Source organism: Glossina fuscipes, unplaced genomic scaffold (genome assembly GCF_014805625.2).
Source record: "Glossina fuscipes isolate IAEA_lab_2018 unplaced genomic scaffold, Yale_Gfus_2 1, whole genome shotgun sequence".
In the NCBI taxonomy this organism is placed as follows: Eukaryota; Metazoa; Arthropoda; class Insecta; order Diptera; family Glossinidae; genus Glossina; species Glossina fuscipes.
Window position 1 is genome coordinate 41,656,864 of NW_023998415.1, and position 22,668 is coordinate 41,679,531.

Consider the following 22,668-nt stretch of genomic DNA (forward strand, 5'->3'; position numbering starts at 1 on the left):
CAATTAACAGAAAAAAACATGATGGATCGAATTTCCATCTGCGAAGCCTTGGCCAAACGGAATGAGATAGACACATTTCTTAAACGGATGGTGATTGGAGATGAGAAATGGATCACATACGATAACCCTGTGCAAAAACGATCGTGGTCAAAGAGCGGTTTAAGCATCTCAAACGGCCAGGAAGGTTTTGCTATGCATTTGCTGGGACTGGAAGGGGATTATTTATTATGAGTTGCTTCCATATGGCCAAACGCTAAATTCTGATCAACAACTGTCAACAACTGGACCGTTTGAAGATAGCGATTGACCAGAAACGGCCAGAATTGGCCAACAAGAAAGGTGTCGTGTTCCACCAGGACAACGCTAGGCCACACACATCTACAGTGACTCGCCAGAAACTTCGGGAGCTTGGTTGGGAAGTTTTAATGCATCCGCCATACAGTCCGGACTTGGCACCAAGCGATTATCATCTTTTTCTTGCATTGCAAAATTTCTTTAATGATAAAAAATTGGAATCTAGGGAGGATTGTGAAAATCGACTACTAGAGTTTCTTGCAAATGGAGACCAGGACTTCTATGAGAGAGGCATTTTGAAGTTACCTTTAAAATGGCAACAAATCGTATAACAAAATGGTGCATATTTGACCCAAATCGGATAATCCGAAGCATGTTAAATAAAGTCCTGAAGTTCATATAAAAATAATGGATTTCTTTTTCTCCAAACTAATATGATATTTTGATTTCGATAGGGAACAAACACTCATACGCTGTCGAGTACCATCGACTCAATTCTCGCTAGCGGTTACTCGATAACGAGAACGGCCAACTTAAAATGCAAACTCATTAGCGAGAATGCTGACAGTATGGCCCTCGACTCGATCATCTTTTCCGCATCGCGGGTTTTCTTTTTGTGAATTTTTATGAAACCAAATGTTGTCGATTCGAATGAAGTTTTTTAGTTAAGAACAAAAACAGCGTTGCATTTAAACTACCAATGGTATATGAATAACAATATAAAAGCAGAAAAATACAAAAAAGAAGAATAAGAAAGTATTGAAAGATTATAAGATTGAATAAGCAAAATAATAATTGAAATAAATTATCTTTAACTTATATACATATATATATATATATATATATATAGATATATAATTAATTCTTTTTCTTTATTATTAAATTTTTATAACTCTCTCAACTCCTCTTTTAATATTTTTTAAAAACTTTCTTTCTTAATTTCTTTTTCATAGTATCTTTTTATTTTATGACACGAGAAGAGAAATGCATCGGAGATAACCATTGGGTTGAGCTAACATTTTGGAATTTCCGTCATTGATAAGATTAGTTATTCTTTATCTTCTCATCAATCGTATCATGTGTGTATATGTCGTAACGATATTTTGCTTTATTTTTCCCTTGATTGCGATTGAATTTTGTAGTCGTTTGAATATTCATTCGACACTGACAAAAACTATACTATACATTGTTCATAGCGATAAATTGTCTAGTGGATGCATCGACTCGACCATTAACAGCATGTCGACAGTCATAAATGCAAATGCAAAGCCCCGCCTTTTATACCCGTCACCCAAGTATTTGGGATGTATTGATATTGGCAAAACGTTTGCATCGCCCAGAAGGAAGCATCAGACAGCCCACAAAGTATATATATTTTTAGTCAGCATCAGACCCTAAATCAATTTAATCATGTCCGTCTGTCCGTCCGTTGTATTCATGTTCAAAAATGAAGCTATCGGCTTCAAATTTGGCAAAAATAGTGGAAGTTTTTGACACGCAAATTGCTACTAAAAATGGACGAAATCGATCGAAGGACTCGCCCATAGCACTACGTAAACTAAGAACATCTCTGTTTACCAAAAGAAATGCAAAATTGTTTTTTTACTCATTATTCATAAACTATAGCAAATAAATGCACAAAAATTCGAAGGAATATTCTATGGGCCATGCTCTAGTATATGTGCACAAAAATGGAAAAAATTGCTCACGCATATCCAATATTACAGGGGTATCAAAATTTAATTGTTTTTTCAATACTTTTACAAGGCGTAGAAGTAAATTTCAAAAACCATATTAAATATGCAAATTGTTAGCCAGTTTCAAATTTGGAATGCATCTGTACATGTCCGTCTGTTCGTCTGTCCATATATCTGTTTGCGGAACTTTGTAGTATATGCGGTAAGCATTCCCCCCTCTACAAATTTGCAAAAGAATTTGGAACTGACCTAAACTTTTCAAAGGACACGCCCACAACGTCCACATGCCTATATGACAAAAACTTTTTTTATTTTCAATGTAGAAAAAATCACCTGCGCCCGCTGTATACTGTAGAGCATGAAAATTATGTTCTTCTACTTGTTTTGTCTTTTTTAGGATAACGGTGATGGGTATGTATATGTAACTTAACTTTTTTACTTGTTTTGTTTCTAATGTTTCTATTCCGATAACAGATGGCGGACCAGCATACAGGGCTAATTGGACGATGAATCTTATGCAGTCAAAGGATAATAATTACTTTATACCGTCTCCGAAGCTTACTTCGGAGTAATACAACTGGAACAAAAACAACTAGAAAAAATAACATATTTGAGTTTTGTCGAATCTTCTACACACACACACACACACGCACACCACCTTTATCTTAAAAAAGCTCAGCAACAAAAACATATGCAAGAAAATTGCTGTCATTGTATATGCTGAAGTGGAGCCTCCTATAGAGAAGGAAGGCAGACGTAGAGTGACTATAGCCTGGGACGTCTGTATCCGATCGGTGCGTTTTATGTCTTCATCGACCGACCGCTCATTATAACTGTGATCGTACATTCACTGATCGTAGTTAAGGTATTGGGAATTGAGCCCAAGTATATCGACTTGACAGTCGAACTTCTTAACTATTTAGCTTCTAGGTTTTGCAAACCCCTAAAATACATTTAGGCTTTAAGGGAAAGTTTCCTTGATTGAATCTTAACATTTATATCCTGATTATATGGATTACTGTTTATTTACATATATTTTTTTATGTTCCTTTTAAAAAAATAATTTTCTATAAATTTATTTATATTACCTTTTATAGTCCCGGGTTCAGGAATTAGACATACCATAACTCAACCCATTGAAGTACTGAAAATAAAATTTACGAAAATTTTATTTAAAACATCAATTTATATAATAATAAAACAGGAGGAAAAAAAATTGTTCAAGGTTTAGTGTGGACCAGATCTACTCTTATCCATAACGTAAGTCCTAGAAGAACTTAATTGCTTTATATAAGTAATCGAAAAGAGTAGTCACAAGCAGACCGCACATCTACTTATATAAGCGCGATGATGATCAGGTCGAGAGAAATGAGACAAAAGATATAGAATATGGCCACATGGGAGGTGTACCGCCAATCGATAGATGGTATGCCGTTATCAATTGAGCGCCCACTAAAGCGGTGCGCGCATGCTAGTCGAGTGCCATACTGGGGATTGAACTTGGAGCAATCAACTTGATAATCATGTTTGCTATTTACTAGGCTATGCGATAACCTATTTCGGTTCTGCAGTTCTGACTTTGCACTACAACATTGATACGAACGCAAAGATAATTAAGAAAATTAAGATAAAATCTACAACAACAACAAAAAAAAATCATGAGTGTTTACACAACCAAAGACGTGACAATGTTTGAACATGTATACATATTCTTTGGTTAAATAAATATATATATATATATATATATATTTACCTGCTGATAAGTAATACGGTAATGAAACAGTATAAGTTTTCTAATCGCATTCGTGTAGGAAGTTAAGAATACTTCTATTTGAAAATTACATCAATCCCCTCCCGCCCATGAGTAATTTTGATCGACTTTCTCCAATCTAATCACTATTTGGATACACGAACTGAGAAGGAAAAAAGAAGAAGTAGAAGTATATGACAAGTGATGTAATACACAGTATAATTAATATGTGCAGTAACCCATCCTCTTAGCCGGAAAGTGTTAATGGCTTTTCTACCGGCCCGTTATCAAGATATCTATAAACAATTTTCATCTCTGTTTCAGTTTTCTAAAATTTCTATCTTCTTTTAAGTGAAATCGCACAGTTGACGGATTTCTTACTTATGTTTAGAATATTGATTAGCAAAAGCAATCCATCGAAGGGATGGTTGACTCTGAAGATTCCGATTGTAATGATAGTAAGAAGGTTATATTTGTCTTAAGGTGAGTTTTTGATTTCATCGCTTTTAAGCAAACAAGATGAAATCTTGCGAATTTTGCACCCGTCCCTACGAAGGGTAATGATGTACTAGATATGTCGTTCAGTTAAACATATATGAGAAATCAAGCAAAAGGTTTTCATCGACAGGCTTTGCCGTTTTACTGATAAAAAAAATTACTTTATCACACAGCGGTATTTCTGAATTTTCAGAGAGTGAAACAAATATTGATCGGACGAGCTTTATTGCACGTGCACCGAAACTTTTCCGCTAAGGTTTCCCAAACTTTTGCTGAGCAATTAATCTGGAATTGTATTCTTCTTAACACAATTCTCTTCCAATCCCACTCAATCCGAGCTTTGGGACCGTTGATGTAGCTCACTCATTTCGACCACCCATTTTTGTCGCACGTTATTATCATATGTGGCACACATTACGGCTCACATTATCAATCTCTTCGAAAATTAGACGATTTCGTCTCGTTTCAGCAACGAGTTGCAGATGGAAATTCGGTTCATTACATTTTTTTTAATCAACGCTTAACTTCACATAAGATGAATAAACGACTTGAAAACCTTAATTTAAAATTTTCCGACAATCAGAAAACTCAATTTATGCCTCCACTCCTTAGCTTATTACGAGATTCACATTTATCTAAATTACAATCTTAAAAGTTGAGCGGAAGACGAATACAACTTCTATTCTTTTGTTCTCGTTAATACATAGTCTGGTGTTACTATACGTCTGTTCTGAATCAATTTCTTTCGTTTCAAAAATTATTAGATTTCATGTTTACCACATCGCCCATCATAAACGGTTAGGCGAACTTAATTCTGACACGTATCGAGGTGGAGAGAATTCATTTCGATAGCCACAACAAATTTCCACTGATCTATATTTAAAGGATTTACTTCATCTAAAACTGAGTTAATACATTCCAACCTCCATCATCATTCGTCGATTTCATGAAACTCATTAATTGCACTTGACTCGCTTTAGAGTGAAGTTTGGATACCAAGCACAAGCACCTTTGTTCTACATATGCTTTATGCATACATTTAATTTATTATCATCGTAACTGAATCATTAATATGCGTTATGATCGCTTCGCTTATGAATGAATCAATAGTTTTTTATTAATCATAATGCATAAGAGAATAAGAAAGGGAAACTTTAAATTTCCAAAAAATTGAGCCATTTTTTGTTAAGAAGAATAAAACAGCTAAGAACATTATAGTCGGACAAGGCCGACCTTTAAATACCTTACACCACATTGTCCAACACAAGTCTTATTTTTCTTATAGTTACACAAAAATTATATCATGTTGCCATATAAAGGCATAGTTATCAAGTGCTTGTTTATGAGGAAGCGGGCCAAAAACGCAATCCAATGTAGTGCAAGTTGATTCGTTACATCGGGCAGCATCCAAAAATAGGCAAAATTTTGTAGAGTTAATTTTTATACAATATTATGAGTCAATTTTCATCACCACATATTAAAACTTAGACTTTTCCGCTCTAGAAATTGTAGAGCAAAGGGTCAATTTTTGTGAAAATCTCTATTAGGGAAGGATCCAAGAAAATAGGCCGATATGGTCCAAATTTTTTACAGTTAATTTTTTTTTTTTTGAATTACTATTATTTCTTCGTGAGGCATTGAAAATTATACCCTTTTGTCGTATGACCCTCAGTTTTCGTTATATGAGAGGTGACTCAAAAATTGTCTTACTCGGTCCAAAGTTTTCATAGCAATTTAGAGTGCCGAAATATTACTACTTAGCCACTTTTGCCGAGAAATTTTGTAAGGTACAATTTTTTTTTCATATAACGACGGATTGAGCCGAACAATTTTCAATAGCGTTTGTCCTTGGGTCAGAACACGTTACTGTAACAAATTTCATCAGAATATTTCAAAAATTGCGACCTGTAGAGTTGAGCACAAATTTACACGGACAAGCATCAAATGGACAGACGGACAGACGGGCAGACAGGCTTAGATCAATTCAGATCATGATTCTGAATCGATCGGTATAATAAAACGTGGGTTGATCTTAAGCCCTTCTGCATGTTACATACGAACGCACTAACTTAATATACCCTGTACCACAAGTTGGGTGTAAGGTATACAAAACTCGCAGTAAGATTACGTCCGTTATCGTATATTTTAAATCCCTTGGTTTAAATCCCCCCCCAACTACTTCCCCAACACTGCCTTCAACAGATCTTATCCATATATTACATTTACAGATATCTCTCACGGTTGTTATCAAACTTGGATAATCGATAGCTCTATGCACGGGCAAGCAACGTGTACACGTTATGACATCACGGTAAGATGTAAAGAAAAATCGCTGCGCTACGTTTTTAACTGTGAATTTGTATTTATGAAAATCATGTAAATTTTCAAGTTCGCAATAGCCTCGAACATGGAATACGATTTAATTAATGTAAAATTTCGCGTTCAGTCTATGACTGCATATAGTTTGAAGTATTTCTGAAGAATATTTTTATTCCCTTACCAACGGAATGACGATGTGGCATAGCTTAGTCAGCTGACAACGAGCTCTATTAAAATGTTATGAAAATATCTTAAAAGATTTTTCACTTAAGTTAATCATCATCCGAAAATTGCTTTTAAAATTTTTTCTAAAAATATACATTTCAAGGTAAATACATTTCTTTAAAATACAATATTTAAATTTATTTATTATAGAAATCTTTTAATTCATTTCTTATTTTTCCTCTTAATTTTTTTTTTTTTTATTAATTTTTTTTCTTTTCTTTTTTTGTACTCAATGGCAGTACAGTGTGTATTAGGTCTGCACGGATGTATGCAACAATCAGAAGGGCTTGCAATGAATACACTTGTAGTGTTACAATCGATTCATCATCATATTCTGAATCGGTTTGTGCTTATTTGTGCATCTGATGTTATTCCGCGTATTCATAATTTTTGAGACAAGACCTTTTGACAACAGTTACTACACTTACTACACTAATGTGTCGAAGCCAAAGGCAAATTCCGTTGAAAATGGATTACATCGAATCGGTTTTCCGATCATTCCACCTAATACGCCTCATATTGAAAATTTTTATGCTAATAATGTTTGCAGAGACTAAATTTGATCCACGCACGTGTTCTTCTTTCAATCCCATATTAAAACTGTACAGGTCAACAAAGCGTGTTTGTAGGGTGTTCGAACCCATAAAATGTGCGTCTTTACACGGAAATAAAGTATAATTTTTAGTGAAGAATTAATTGCAGCAATTAAGGTAGCTTTGACTGACCTCGCCGCACTATAATAATTTTCTCTTTTTTTTTTTTCAAGTTCGCAAATGTGACAATTTATCAATGAACGCAAGCTTCGACACAAAACACACAACACACAACATACAACACATTTAAAAATATATTTATTTGCAAACATGCGTCAAATCGCAAGAAGCGTAAGCAAGCCTCCATAATATGTTCAAATTCGATCATGTTATGTCGTCCACGGAAATGCGCGTTGAAATGCGCCATCAAGCGATCTGCTTAAGTATTTTTGTCCGTTTGATCTTCAGTCCTTCTGCTTACCAAGCTCTACAATTTGAAAATGGGGCTACATGATCAGTTGTATAATCATAGTAGTTCGGCACCTCTGCAATCAACATGGCCCGAGAGATAGTTAAATCGTCACGATAAACTTTTTCATATCGTAATTGTAGTTTCGGTGCTTGGTGATGCTGGTGATGCTGATAACAACCGTATGTGTATGTGTGCTTTGAAGAATCTCGTCGTTTGTATTCATTGCGTTACATTATTCGAGAAAGCGAATATTTGACAGGTAGTGAGTGTACAAAAATATACTAACCTCATATCAGGTAATCCAGTAAATGGAATAAATTTTAAATTTTGCGATTAATTAGCGCTTCAAATATCCCTGCGTTGCTAACTTAACAGTTTCAAAAAACCACTTTTTTTTTTTGCAAATAATTTTTGTATGAAAGGAAAACAGGCGGGATAATGATAGGATTTCAGGAAGTTATCGAGCATATACCATTAAGTATTAGGATAGAAAGGAATTATTGTTGAAATATTTTTAAGAATTTGGCAACAGTGCAACTAATTTCTGTGGACATGTTTAGCTCAAGGGATTCTGCGGCGGGGGGCGTAACTGATTCAAATTTGAATTAAAAACAAAAGAAAAAAAAAATCATTTAATCCACTTTTCTATATCTAATGAAAGACGTAGGTGTTGAGTGCTTGAGTAAAAAAATTTAATTAACCTATCGAAAAAATCCTTTCCGGCTTACCGGAGAACGTTGTTTTGACGATGCAGTAAAAAATTCAAATGAAACTTGTTTGAATTATGTTACTTGTCGAGTTCAAAAATTCGAAACTTGAGACACATTTTGACAGGTCTAATCCACATGTATTTTTATCGCAATAAATTTGTTTATTATCTTTTCCTATTAGTCCATGATTCCAGGACCATCAAACCCTAAAAGTTCAAATATTTCCCCTCTTGTTAGTTTTACGAGGATTTGATGCTACAATTCTATCTGTTTTGCAGCATCTATCGAACACCTCTCACCTTTCTTTACCCGCTTAACATCGGCTTTGATGTAAAATTTGTATGATTGGGTAGCAAGACTCTAACAATTTTTCGAAGACGAGTCGTACCGTAATTATGATTACACATAGCAATATTGATCGCCATGACCCCAACTGATGTCCCTTTGATGCAAAGGCTGAAGCACGGTTAGCGCACAGAAACGATTTGAATTCAATGTAAATGCTTTCTCAAAAGATCTGTTAGAAGACCATGAAATGAACTAACAATCAGGAGGTAAGACAATAAACTACAATTTCCTGAGCAGAGATTTATTTGAAGTAGACACCCTTGATTGTCGGGTTGATTAAGGAAGATCGCGAAATTTCGAACAGCACATTTTTTGCGGATGATGAAATTTCTTCCACGTATTCGAAAAGGGAAGAACAAGCATCAATTGAGGAAAAGAAAAAACAAAAGATTCGATTTTTTTTTTTAGAAAAGTTTGAACGAATCTGCAATATGTCTGCATTTTGACCTGCTAAAGCCTTTCGCTACATCGTATAGCATTTAATTAAAACTTGTGTTTCGAATCGAATCTTATTCTCCGAATATCATACATGTCACGTAAACACATAAGAAGAACAAATATTTTATATGTAAAAATAAAACTTATTTAGTATTAAGTAACATTTTGGCATTCATTAAATATAATATAAATTATTTCATAAACTAAAACGTTAGTTTGTTTATTCTGCAAATAAAAAAAAAAAAAATTCAATTAAAATTTTATAATGATTGAACACCAAATACAATAACGAGCGAATTCGAGACTGTAATCTTTTATATTCGTTTTTATAAACAACAAAGAAACAATAAAAAAAAAAAAAAAAAACACGCAATTAATTAATTATTTAAATCAATAGCTCTATTAAACTTAACGCCTATCATTTAATTGATGAATAGATAGCACAGGCGTAGAGGTATATAAACATGTGTGTAAAGATTCATTACTAAACCTTAAGTTTGAAATATAACTTTTTAGAAACAAGATCTCTTTTTGTAAATAAACTCTCTCTCTCTCTCTCTCTCTCTCTCTCTCTCTCTCTCTGTCTCTCTGTTTTTACAGTAAGTCTTAGATATATCGGACTGTATACATGTCTCATCCGCGAGCATGCTAGAGATGACAACAAACTAAATACGCATATATATATATATATATTTATATAAAAATAATTGTTAATATATATGTATATATAGTAGATGTAACACTTTAATGATCACAAAGGGAAATGCGAACTGAGAGATAAGGAGCGGCCAGGGAAGCTGCTAACGATACGCTCAAACGTGAAGGAGTGGCTGTGTCAAAACAAAATGGCTCAAATGGACTGCAAGACATCAACCACGCCCAAATTTAGTTTTTTTCGTCCTTTTTGTTCTTTTTTTTAAGATAAAGCTGTTGGATGAAAAAGATTCGCTCACATAGAAATATTTGTAGATCGTAGAATCACAATTCAGGCAGATGCTTCCACCGCCTGACTGTTTTTCTTATCGATAGGTTGAGCTCCCGATCACAATTGCTAAACCTTGTCTTGAAAGAATTGTCCTCCATAATTTTTGATTTTACCATTCTCTACTCTATCATAGTAGCAAAGTTTTTGAAAGGGTCGGCCCATCCACTCTTATTCCTATTATATATTAAAGCTGATAATTATTTATTTATTTAAAATTGTAGAGTTTCAAGTTTAGGGTTTAAGTTTTTCCTCCACGCCCGTATCAATGAACTTTCAATTTTTATATAATTATTTAAAAAAATGCGGCCAATGGCTGTATAAAAATATTATATTAAATACATATATATGATAATGCGATACAATACACAATTGAGAAAATCGAGTAAAGCAAATTTCCCCTTTTTCTTACAATTAATTAATTCTTATACGCAAGGCATGGCTGGCGCAAAAAAAAAAATTAATTACCCCGATAAGTATAACTGTTCATTTTAACATACAGATGCAACATGTTAGTTATGCTAGCAATCATAACATCTTGCCCTTCTTCTATACAATTGTAGCTAGCCTCTCCTCTGATTTGAAAAACTATGAGACTTCGAAAAAAAAATAAATAAATAAAACCAATCGTAATTTAAACCAATAGGTAGATAATAGTCTAGAGCATAAAAAATTTAATTTGCAAAGCTATTAGGAGATAATGATGATGAATAATTAAAATTCAATAGAAAATGAAATCATTGTTCCTAAATAATTTTAAGAAATATGAAAACAAAAAAAAACAAGAAAAAAAGAAAATTATTTTTGAAAAGTGTAATCCTTTTTACTTGTTCGCCTTGGGGTTGTAGAAAACGTAAACATTTCAAATGAATTATTCGCGTTCCAGAGATCTACAGATTAATAAACTGAAACTGACATTAATGTGTATGCGTGAGTTAATAAATTTATAAATAATCAAAAAAGAAGAATAACAAAATTTACATGCATACACAAACGTACAAACGTACCTACAAATCTATTAAAACAATCAAATTCCAAAAAAGAATTGCGAGCAAGAAAACACGAGAAAAATGTATAAAAGTGTTACACGCACTTGACTGATTTATTGCAATCACAAGCATTGTTTATATGCATCCAAAATATATGGTACAGAGATCATCATCAAGCTCTATAATTTATATCTATACCTATATATATACACGCATACATATATACGTCCATATATGCATTAATTTATTTGATTCCAATGATGGATATAAAAGAATTTTTCTACTTTGTTTTTTCTTTTGGAGAATGGATTTGAATCGAGTTTTTGTTACAATTTTTTTTTTGTGCTCACCACTAACGAATAGGGGGATATATTCGTTTTGTTAAAACGTTTGCCACACCCACAAGGACAGAAGCTTCAAAGACCCGCATAAACTATATATATATATATATATATATATATATTCTTGATCAGCATCAAATTCTGAATCCTATTTACGCATGTCCGTCTGTCCATCTCTGTAAGGTCGGTCTCCCGGCCGCAAACATGAAGCTGTTGGTGCTTGAAATTTGCAAAAAACATTGCACGAAAGTTGATATTGAAAATGGGTAAAATCGATCGGGCGACACGTCTACAGTACTACGTAAACTCAGAACATCTGTGCATTGCAAAAGAAATAAAAAAAAACGATTTTTTTTTTGAGTTTTGCTCATACCTTACAGCAGATAAATATGCAAATATTTGAGCGATACTGTAGGGCTTGTACAAAAATAAAGAAAATTGATCACGCCGACCCAATATTAAAAGTTAATTGTTTTTCAGCACCTTTATAAAATGTGGAAGCAAGCTTCACAAACCCCATAAAGTATATAAATTCTTGGCCAATTTCAAATTCGGAATGCAACTTAAGCATGTCCATCTGCCCATTTATGCAGTATCTGTAATAAGCATTCTCCCTTTATTTGTCCGTATACCCAAATGTTTAGAATCTGTGGCACACAATTCTCTCGTTCGCAAAGAAGGAGATATTGCCTAAAAATATGCAAAACAGATGGAATATACCCCAAAGAAGCGAAAGAATACGCCTACAACGCCTACAAAACCAAAACTTTAAACAACCTTGCTTTCCGGGTCTTTTGCTCATTGCTCATACAACCTACAACCAGTAGACAATATAAATTTGTCCAAAATTATACTCTACAATGGAGAAATCACACAAAAAATCAGACGACACCCGCGCAATATTGTTAGTATAACTTTCTTTTTCTCAGTCCTTTACAGAAGAACCGGTGATGGGTGATGGGTATAAAAAATTCGACCACATTTGAATGAAAAATTAGTTTGTGTATTTGTTTTTTTTTTTTTTTTCTAATCTTAATTATATTATAAGAGACATGAACACATTTTTCTACCATTCTTACTATTCTCCAATAGGTTGAAATATCTTCTTATGAACTTTAGATGAGTTCCCATTTCGAAGAATGCAGATATTAGCTAGAAATTGCCTTTGGCGTGATTTGTCCTCTTTACATAAGTTTACTTATATTTCTGAAAATGTACAGTCTGTACACTTTCAAATTACACTCTGTCTTCAAATGAATGGAGTAAAAAATTTGGAAAAGAGTTCAAATAGTTGACCGATTATTAAATCAAACAGGAGCTGATAGTCTTAGTTGCTGGTGCTCATCTTACTTTTAATTCTAGAATTTATTCTTTTGATTTAAATAAATTTCAATAATAATAAATCCAGTAGATAACTGAAATTTTTGAATTCAAAAATATACAGATCTCGAGTACTCATTAAGTGGTACAAATGTAGAAGAAAGTCGTTAAAGTGATCAGAATCGTTTTCTTATGTTAGCTTTCTATAGACTTTTCCTGTCACGTGACGATATTGACTAGGCGACCTTGAAATCGAATGTAGACCCGGTTCGTGGGAGCACTCTATTTTGTTCCTTTAGATATATTATCACGAGATATGTTGTTTTTATATTCTAAAGTTCTAACTTGCCATAGGACAACAACAGATATTCGACAAGAAAAAAAATTCAATTTAAAATTCAAGTCGCTTATAATAAATTATAAGAATTAATATTCTATTCACAATCGATTCTTCAGCCATACAAGCGTAGAAAGTGATACCGCAATCCGTCAAAAAAACGTACAAATACTATATATATGTAAAGTTATGATGGCACGGCGATGATGAAAACTTGTACTGCGCCATTTCTAATAAAAAAAAAAAATAAAAAATATCCTTCCGAATAATGAGAACTAACGTTCAAAATTCCACTTTTATACTTTACATAGAAACTACTGCGTGCGCAAGAATTAAAACTTTGTTATACTACTGCCTGTGCAAAGGTTCTAAAAGTTTAAGAGGGAAATTTTTGCGGAGAGCCTGGTATATATATATATATATATATATATATATGAGGTCTTTGCAAATATTTTGATCAGCGACCTCTAGATGGGAAATACCAGTGTACATAATGATTGAATTCGATAATTTTGACTTTCCACTCTGTAAAATAACAGTTTTCCATTTATTCAGCTTACGCCGACGCTAATCATGATGCGCAAAAAATTCTTCTTCTTCGAAACGCTTTACTTCTGTTATTTATTTGAGGAAATCGGCTGCCTAAGCCGACTAAACCCATTCACAAGCTTATGGCGACACTGTTCCATCATATCTCAATTGTCATTTTTGGGTTCAACGGTTGAGAAGTGGCGACACGAATTCACTGCAAATGTCCTTTTGTTTGGCAACTTGTTGCAAGAATACACTGTTGCAGTTCGAATGGGAGGGAGATTCTGCCACGTTCTGTTCCAGGCATGGCGACTCCTGATTATCACTTGGTCAAATCGATGCAGCATGGCTTGGCTGGCTGCCACACGGGTACGCAAAGTTGAAGAAGCGCGAAAACGGGTCGGTGGGTAAAATCGCTGACAAATCAACATAACTTCTTTCGACACGATATGCCAGAAATATTGTAAAATATTGTAGAAAATTATGAAAATCATTTTGATGCCTTTTTTAATTGAAAAAGTGATCAGAATTTTTGCAATCACCTAATATTTTGGAAACTTTTTAGGATATCGATGAATTCATTTGTTTGCCTAGCAATTAAGCATTAGGTTTTATATGAGAGATGTTGTAACTTGTTAAGATTTTTGAAATTTTATTTTCATTTTTTTAGACTACGTATAGGCAGAAATATGCTTTCAATTAAAAATTAAGCATAATATTATAAAGCGTTCGCAGAAAAGTGTACTCGCACGTATATAGAAAGTTAAATATGTATTTATATACGTATAGCTCGAAGATGTAAAGGTATGACACAAAAATTTATACAAAATAAAAGGAAAAAGTGAAAAATGCAAACATAAAAAACGTTAAGTAGCGGGCGCGAAAGTGAAGAGAGAGAAAGAGAAAAAAAAAAACACACACACAAAAGACAAAATACGGAAATACATTACACGTTTTAACCAAGCAGAAAAAAATATATGGCAAAAAAAAAAAAAAAAAAAAAAAAAAAGTAGAACTTTAAAATTCACACTTGATTGGTTTTCTTTTCTTTTTCTTCTTCTTGTTTTTTGTACTTAAATTCATATAAATTTTCGAACATTTTTTTTATTGCAAAAAATAAACAGAAAATATATTTTTGGAAGAAATTTATTATTATTATTTGTTTTCTCTTCCTCTTTTCTTTTTTTTTTTTTTTTTTTTTTTTTTGCTTTCGTAGATTATTTATAAGTTTTTTACCTTTTTAACATATATATAAAAAAAATTTTTTTTTTATATATTCGTTGGCGTTTTAACGGTAAGAGAGCGCGTACTAAACTAAACTAATCGCTGACATATTAGTATCGCCGCTATGAGAATTTACTATAAATTTCTAGGCAAAATATTTATCAGGTTCTATCGGCATGAAAACGCTAGAAACTCTTGTCATATAAAAAACAAAAACAACAACATATTTTATTAGTGAATTTACGGAGAGATAACCGACCCGCTGCTCAACCCTCCGCTGCTGGATCGTATCGATATTTTTTTTTTTTACTCAAGAGAGTAGGTTTTTTAAATGCTTCACACGCATAGCATTGAGTAAAATATTGTTTTGTTTTTTGTTTTTTTTTTTTTTTTTTTTTTGACTCTCGAGGAATTTCCATAAGTTTCTACGTGTATGTAAAACTAATTTTATGTTGCTACGCTGAGAGAACAGCTGACTGATCGTGTAAGCAAAATCACATAATTGAAGGTAAACTGGTTGTTGTTTTTCTTTTCTTTTCTTTAGTTAAGTATATGTTCAGCATTGGAAAGAAAAATAGCCGGAAAATGTTGATACATTGAAGCAACCTTGAACTTCTATTGTATGATATCCATTAGAGAGATTATATTAGATTTGTTAAATGCTTTCAAATCGTGGGAATATACTTTGAGTATATCGAGTATGAGAATATAATATTAAGTAACGGGAATAGCAGACTCAATTTAATCGTATAATCGTCATTGTTCAATTTCATTTATTGCTTGTCCTACTTATAATGGTTGTTGCATTCATTTAAGTATGAATCCGTTTAAAGCTAAAGGAAAGCTAATAAGAGTAGTAAAAACTGGAATAAAAAACGCCCACCTTCCTAATGAGACGTTTAATAATAAAAGTGACGCCAAGGTGACCTTATCGTATAATAGAAACTTGGTAAAAAAATAAATAGCAAAAGTATGTATCTTTGATGTGCTTATGATCCAGGTGTAGCACAAGGGTCTGTTCTCCATCTCTATCCGGTATCTTTTGCATGAGAGACCACTCTACACTCTACACACTCCGCGTGATTTCTTTCCCTCTGCTTCAAAAGTGACGCGGTCCAATCTTATCTTATCTTAATCTTATATCTTATGTTGTAGAAGTGATGCAAACTTTCGTCATCGTGTGGTGTCAACGTAGAAGGATCAAATACAAAGTAGAAAGAACAACCACGCGAAGTGTTAACAGCATTACTCACATCATTCACGCTGACTATATTAGAGACCCAGATTACGGCACAAACCGCCTGAATGGACGGTAGTTTCCAGGTTCTATCTGCAAGAACACGGCCCCGTACAACAAAGGAGGCATATGCTCATGGATGCTCATGCACAGTGTATGCAGCACTTAAACATCGGCGCTACTTCGTCTTTCCTTTATATTCCAATTACAATCGTCGGCAGTCAATGCCATGCTTAAATGTGTAAGAAGTAACCGCTAGGGGGCTACCTACATACGGGAAAGCAATTTTCGTCTTAAAGTGTTTATCTAATCATGGACGGGTAAATTAGCCAGCAATACTTCATCATCATATCTCTCTTTTTTATTGAGGACATATTTGTGATCAGCTCATGCCCGGTTGACAGTTTGATCTGGTGAAAGTGGGCGTTCCAACAACCAATAGACAGGCGGTGCGGATTTTTCAAATTTCACCAAAATAAATGTATTTCCAATAAAACTTTAAGCTAATGTAGATTGATCGTACCAACGAAAGTGGCATGAGAATAGTTATCCGGTGGATACTCTCTTTAGAAGTACGTAACGGACAGAAATCTTAATGTGAAATATGAGATTGGCTGTCTGTTCGCATTTTGAGCATAACTGCGTTGCTGCTAATACGTTACGAAAGGCTCAAAATTGAAGAGAGAGAGAGAGAGAAAGAGAGAGATTTGAAAATAACCATACATTCTTACGGAAATTAAAAAGATCAAGTTTCCACTTCCGGCGTTAGCGATTAAAAGTTGAAAAAAACTTTAAAATTTTTTCTATCCGGGTATTCGTAATCTCTAAGAGAAGGTATTGGTCAGAAAGAGAAGAAAGAAAATAGGTCAGAGTAGGTTCGCCTTCTATATAATTCCAATTACCAAAAAAACATATTCTGACTATGTTTGTTTCAAGTGCGATTTTAAATACTTCACTGCATTAGTTTGTATTAGGTCGACTTAATTGTAAAGATATCTGATAAGGAAAGTTTGGGAAAAAATTTTCTTGAAAAATATTTTAATAATAGATAAAAAGATTCGGTCGCGAGCCAATTTGAATGACTAGACAGAATGCGTACTCAGCAACGCGAACAAAATTTGATCCATATCCTTAACTTGTTTATAAATAAAGCAAAGCGTACGCACTTTCTATATACATATACATAAAACTGGATATCATATATTTTGCATATTATGTGTGGGAGTGAAGTCAAGTAACACTTTAATTGCTATCGGGATAATATGGTAACTTAATCGTATGCATATAAACATAATATCCTCTACAATTAAGATAGTGCACTCGATCGGTTGAGTCATTTGTAATGAAAACTGATTTTATATATGTCACTCCTACATTCTCATCCTTTCAATGCACACTCTTGAATGAATCAATTATAATAACAGCTATCCGTAAAACTTTGAAAGTGTGTATTATGTGAACAATTGAAAGCAAAAACGTAAAAAAAAAATTTATTTAACTAATAATTTAGCTAATAATTAATTAGTCGTTTGAAATTAATAGGAAATGTTATGAGTAATAAAAATATTTTGCTTGAACAAATGGAAATACTACACTATATATATATACATATATATATATATATATATATATTTATATATATGTAGCGAGAGAGAGAGAGATGTTTAAAAATAAATATTTAGTTTTCCTTATCTCAAGTTCTTAATTAATTCTATTATGTTAGTGAAATTAATTATGAACTAAATGCGTTCGCCTCCAACTTTTAATCGGTTTAGTTGGCGATGCGACTTTTCGAAAAAACATCGAAAAAGAGAGGAATATCTCTCTAACTCAACTCAGAATTCTACGTTGAGCAAAGAACTGGCGCACACCGTACGATAATACAAATCAAAAAACCCATTCAATATCTTTCAAGTCTTTGATCTTCTTTAGATATGCGAGCATACAGTGCGTAAAAAAAAAAAAAGAAGAAAATACAATTATGTTAGAGCTTCAGCCACGAAAACTTATGGCGGCAGGATAAGATTACATCTGACGCATCAAATATAGAAATACCCGCCCTCATCGAATCGCCAGGCTTACTGTTACACAATTAGAAACTATAACTACAGTTGAGAGCATAAGTAACGCAATTTAACTTTTTCTTTATCTTTTATTTACTTGCAAAAGAATATTCTATTTTTGTTTTGTTCTTCTCTTTTCTGCAAAGGGCTGTAGTAGACAATTTATTATCCGAACCATATTTATTTCATATAATATGTTTGATAAATTTGGGCTTATTGTCGGGAAGCTATTGTAGAATGACGTGCAGTTGATATGGGTGATACCTTACTTAAGAGTGTTTTTTTTTTTTTTGAAGTGATTTGTAAACAGTTTCGGCGGTGTGTTATATCACTGCTTATTAGCCCCTGAAGAAACAATCGACAGGATCGGAAGCCATTTGCTATTGTATTGAGATCCAAGATTTATTCATATGAGTAGCCGAGTATTTCAGATCCGCGACTATCAAGTCAGTGTACGTGGCTTCAAATCTCAAGTGCGGTAGAGTTTACTTTGGCTATAGCTGAAATGGCACTGCATTTATCGTTTGGGCACACGCCCACTAGGCGGCAGTTACTAACCCCCAAGGAAAAACCTAAAAGCATTATAATCTGAACGAGTGCCAGGATGCGCATGAATGTTCACATTCACTATCCAACGGGAGAGTTGGCTACCACTTTACGGGGATCGTGGTCGCCATAGTTATTCCAAAATCGAAGAGGATTAAATAATAGGGGGTGTTACATAGGCTTCACTTTGCTAAAGCAACAGAATTTGGACACCACACACAACCTCTTATATCTGGTACTGCAGCTTGCTATAAGGCCCTCTTTCGCGTTAGAGAGCGCAATTTATCGTTTGCATTTAACTCTCTAAACCTAAGTAATTCGTCTGATCAAAATTCGGCAACAGGTGCACACGTTCAAACGTTTATATGCTATAGCAAACAAAAAAATCCATTTTATCTCACGAAAGTATCAAATCTCATGCGCCGTCTCATGTCATTTCGATTACTTCTTTATGAATCACAAGGTTTTCCCTGACGATAATTCCGATATTGCCAAAGCTATGGAAAAATACCGTTGAAACCCAGTGTTGGCTTGAAAAGTGTTACGGTAACGGCAAATAATATTTAATTGACGATTAACTCATCTTAAACGAGGCCATACGAATTGCGATGATGCTGTGATCGGCTAAAAGATGTTACTAGGGATAGCTGGTAGTCGAATTGCTCCCCTACTCGCCGTACTTCGCAGATTTAGCCCCAAACGCTTCTTACCTCATCGCAAATATCAAAAGGATGCAGCAGAGGAATAGATTTAGTTCAAATATTATTTATTCTTGTTCGCCAAAAAGGACGCTACGTTATAACTAATTGTGTAGCTTAGGTAGCCCAGATGTATTCCCAGAAGTAAATATTGCCTTAATCAGCGAACACCTTTGAGTCAATATAGCTATGTCTACCTGTTTGCCTGTCATCCATCTCAACTGTTCCGACTCCAGCATGGGGAAAATTTATCATATCAATTACTTATTAGCTTACAAGTATATACGACCTGATGATGAAACCTATAGTAGGGTTATAAAGTGAAATAACATTGCAAAAAATGCTAATGCACATACTTAGCTATGGCAGCTGGCGCTGATAAGTTTTATGGAAATCTTAAATATATTCGAGTTGAGAACTGCTTTGATCGCGTGATTAAGAGGAGGGAGGCTGTTAAAACTGTAATAATAAGTAATAAGGCAAACAATATAAAATTGAAGTTTTCTAAAACGTTGATGACCATTAATCTTAAGTTTGAATAGAATCCTTCGATTATTATATGGTAAGAAGGTCTGTTCTCAAACAAGTCAGCAGCAGTGTTCATTCTGCAAAGAACTTGCAAATCGCTGTTATATACAATGCCGTGTTAAGTTTAATTATGCCCTGACAGCATTTTATCTATTCTCATATCCCAATTTTGAAATTATATACAGCCGTCAGTCCATTGCTCATCATGTTATATGTTAAAGCCTTCAAGAATGTTTATAAATTAGCTAAACTTCTTCTTAAGTCTTATTCTTAATGGGCAAAGAAGCGTAAACTCGATAAAAGTTTTCAATGTTAATGCAGCCTCAAAGTTTACGAAGTAAGCTGGAAATTTAGATGGGAGATGCGAATATCACTTAAGACACGAGTGCACTGACTACCTAACCATTTTAACGATCCCTTGCTCGGAGGAGGGGCCAGAAATCTGCATTTGAAAGATGAGCCTCCCTACTCTTAGGCTTAGATCTGCTTGAGCATCAATCAAGTTAATAAACCAAAACGTGATATAAAATACTTTAATAGTCTCGAAAATTGTTCATTCGACACTGCATTTACACCGGCAGCGGCAGATTGATATTCAATATAGTTTTTTTTAAATGCAAGATCAAGGTTTTGCCGTGAAATGCTCGTTACCATGCCGCTTTGTTGAGTGCATAATTTGAGAAAGCAATTCAAGTTTACAATGTGTAATCTTATCAGTCATTCAAACATCGAAGAGCTCGCATTAAGGCAAACACAAAAAACAATGTTCGACGAGAGCAGGGGCTCTGTCAAATCACATTATTATTATTTTTTTTTTTTTTTTTTTTTTTTTTTGTTTTGCAAAATGCTTTCTGTAAAATGAAACGTGAGCCTGTAGAGAAAGAAGAAAATTGTTATGCAAATTATGCACAATTATCAGTAATATATATATATATACATATATATATATATATATATATATGCGCACGCACTTCATATGGGAAAGGTTTTGGGGCATGTCAAAATATAAAAAGGCGAAATGAGTTATAATTTCCGGCCTGATAGGGGATGTAATTAAATAATTAAATATTTCATTTAAAATTTTGTAATAACAACAACAATAATAATAATAATAATAATAATTCATTTGAACTATATAATCACTATTATCTTATTACCTGCTCTTTAAATAATTCAAGTGATATTTGTTAAAACTCTAGAGTGTGTATGATTGAAATTCAAGCTTTTATTACAATGACTCTGAAAGCTATATATCATTTGCTTGAGTGTATTGAGTTATGTAATAACAAATTACAAGTATATTTGAAAAATGTATCATGAAAAAACTAAATAAATAAATAAAGCAAAAAAAAAAAAAAAAAAAACAAGAAAAAAAAAAGAAAAACGAAAGAAACATTTTTTGTTTTTTTTTTTCTTTTTCTTCGTTATTCAATCTAAAATATAAAAGCAGTTGCCACTGTTTTGAGAGACAATGATCAAGAAAAACTTGTGACTATTTAATATCAATATAATCATTACGTGTTTTAAATAAAATAAAAAAATAAAAAAAAAAATACTTTTTCGTTTACATTCTTTTTCTTAAAGAAGCATTTCATTAAAGAGCAGCATAGGCAGGATTGGCCGCTAAATCGCTAACGATCGTTAATTGCTTTACCGGCAGCTTTAGAAAATATGTCGCCTAAATTCCCAATGGATATCTATATTGTAGGAATTACCTAAAGATTTCGTTTCTCTTTCGAGTAGACTTCAGTATTCTTTTATTATACATGTATTCTTTTTTTCCCTTTTTTTTTTTTTTTTCTTTTTTTCTTCATTTACAGTTTAACAAAAAAAAACATGTGTGTCTTAAGTCTCAAGTCTCAAGTCTCAAGTTTCTGTTTTCATCATGTCAACGCGACAGACAGACGGAAATGGATAACTAACCGAACTTAATAAGTGCTTCGTAATCCTTCTTGCTATCGGATATGGTTACATGTTATAAACAAAATAACTAAAGTAATAAGCAAACCGTTATACGACATTCATCTGAGTATTCAAATACTCAGTGATGATCAACGAGGGGACGAGATATGCTTTTCGCTTACAATGCCAATTATTTATAACGCGTGTGGTGATATGAATCTGACAGCAAGGAGCATGGATGGCTATAGATATAGCTTCTTCTTCTTCTCGTTTGTCTATCTACTACAATTTCGATAACGTAAAACTTTTGCCTGAGAACTTTGCGTTGAATCTAAATATTTTCAAGGTTGGACATTAGCAAAATCGGGCTAAAGTCTCGCAATTTAAGACTTGTATAGAAGCGCGAAACGATGTGGTCTAAATTTGTACCACAGTTAATTCCCTTATCAAAGAATTTAGTATAATGAAGTTCACAAGGGTAAGCACTTCCACATTTTAGGATCTAAAGAGCAGATATGTTCTGCATTAACAGGCATATAAAAAAGCAAGTGAAAATGCCATAGCCGGTCACAGTGTACAATTAAATATCTTACACAATTTTAGCTTAATGCAATTATAAAAAAAGCGATTCGATCCGAACCCTTTTCAATAGTGTTCATCCTTACGACAAAACGCTAAATTTCATT

The 22,668-nt window shown here is 33.4% G+C and overlaps 2 protein-coding genes across 5 annotated transcripts in view; both read right to left on the reverse strand.

Moving 5' to 3' along the window:
* LOC119644949 (putative phospholipase B-like lamina ancestor) overlaps positions 1–18,890 on the reverse strand; it is a 23,887-nt gene extending 4,997 nt beyond the window's left edge. The window contains exon 1 of the mRNA XM_038044693.1: positions 18,798–18,890. Coding sequence (XP_037900621.1) covers positions 18,798–18,890 — 93 coding nt within the window. The remainder of the gene's footprint in view (positions 1–18,797) is intronic.
* The window catches only part of LOC119645116 (protein alan shepard-like), a 202,489-nt gene that overhangs the window by 158,480 nt on the left and 21,341 nt on the right, over positions 1–22,668 (reverse strand). For 2 of the 4 annotated variants that reach the window (XM_038045035.1, XM_038045039.1), the window contains exon 2: positions 3,080–3,135. The gene's annotated coding sequence lies outside the window, so the exon portion shown is untranslated. Of the gene's footprint in view, positions 1–3,079; positions 3,136–3,744; positions 3,905–15,020; positions 15,110–22,668 lie in introns of those variants that run through there. The other 2 variants (XM_038045036.1, XM_038045038.1) reach the window with 2 other exon arrangements.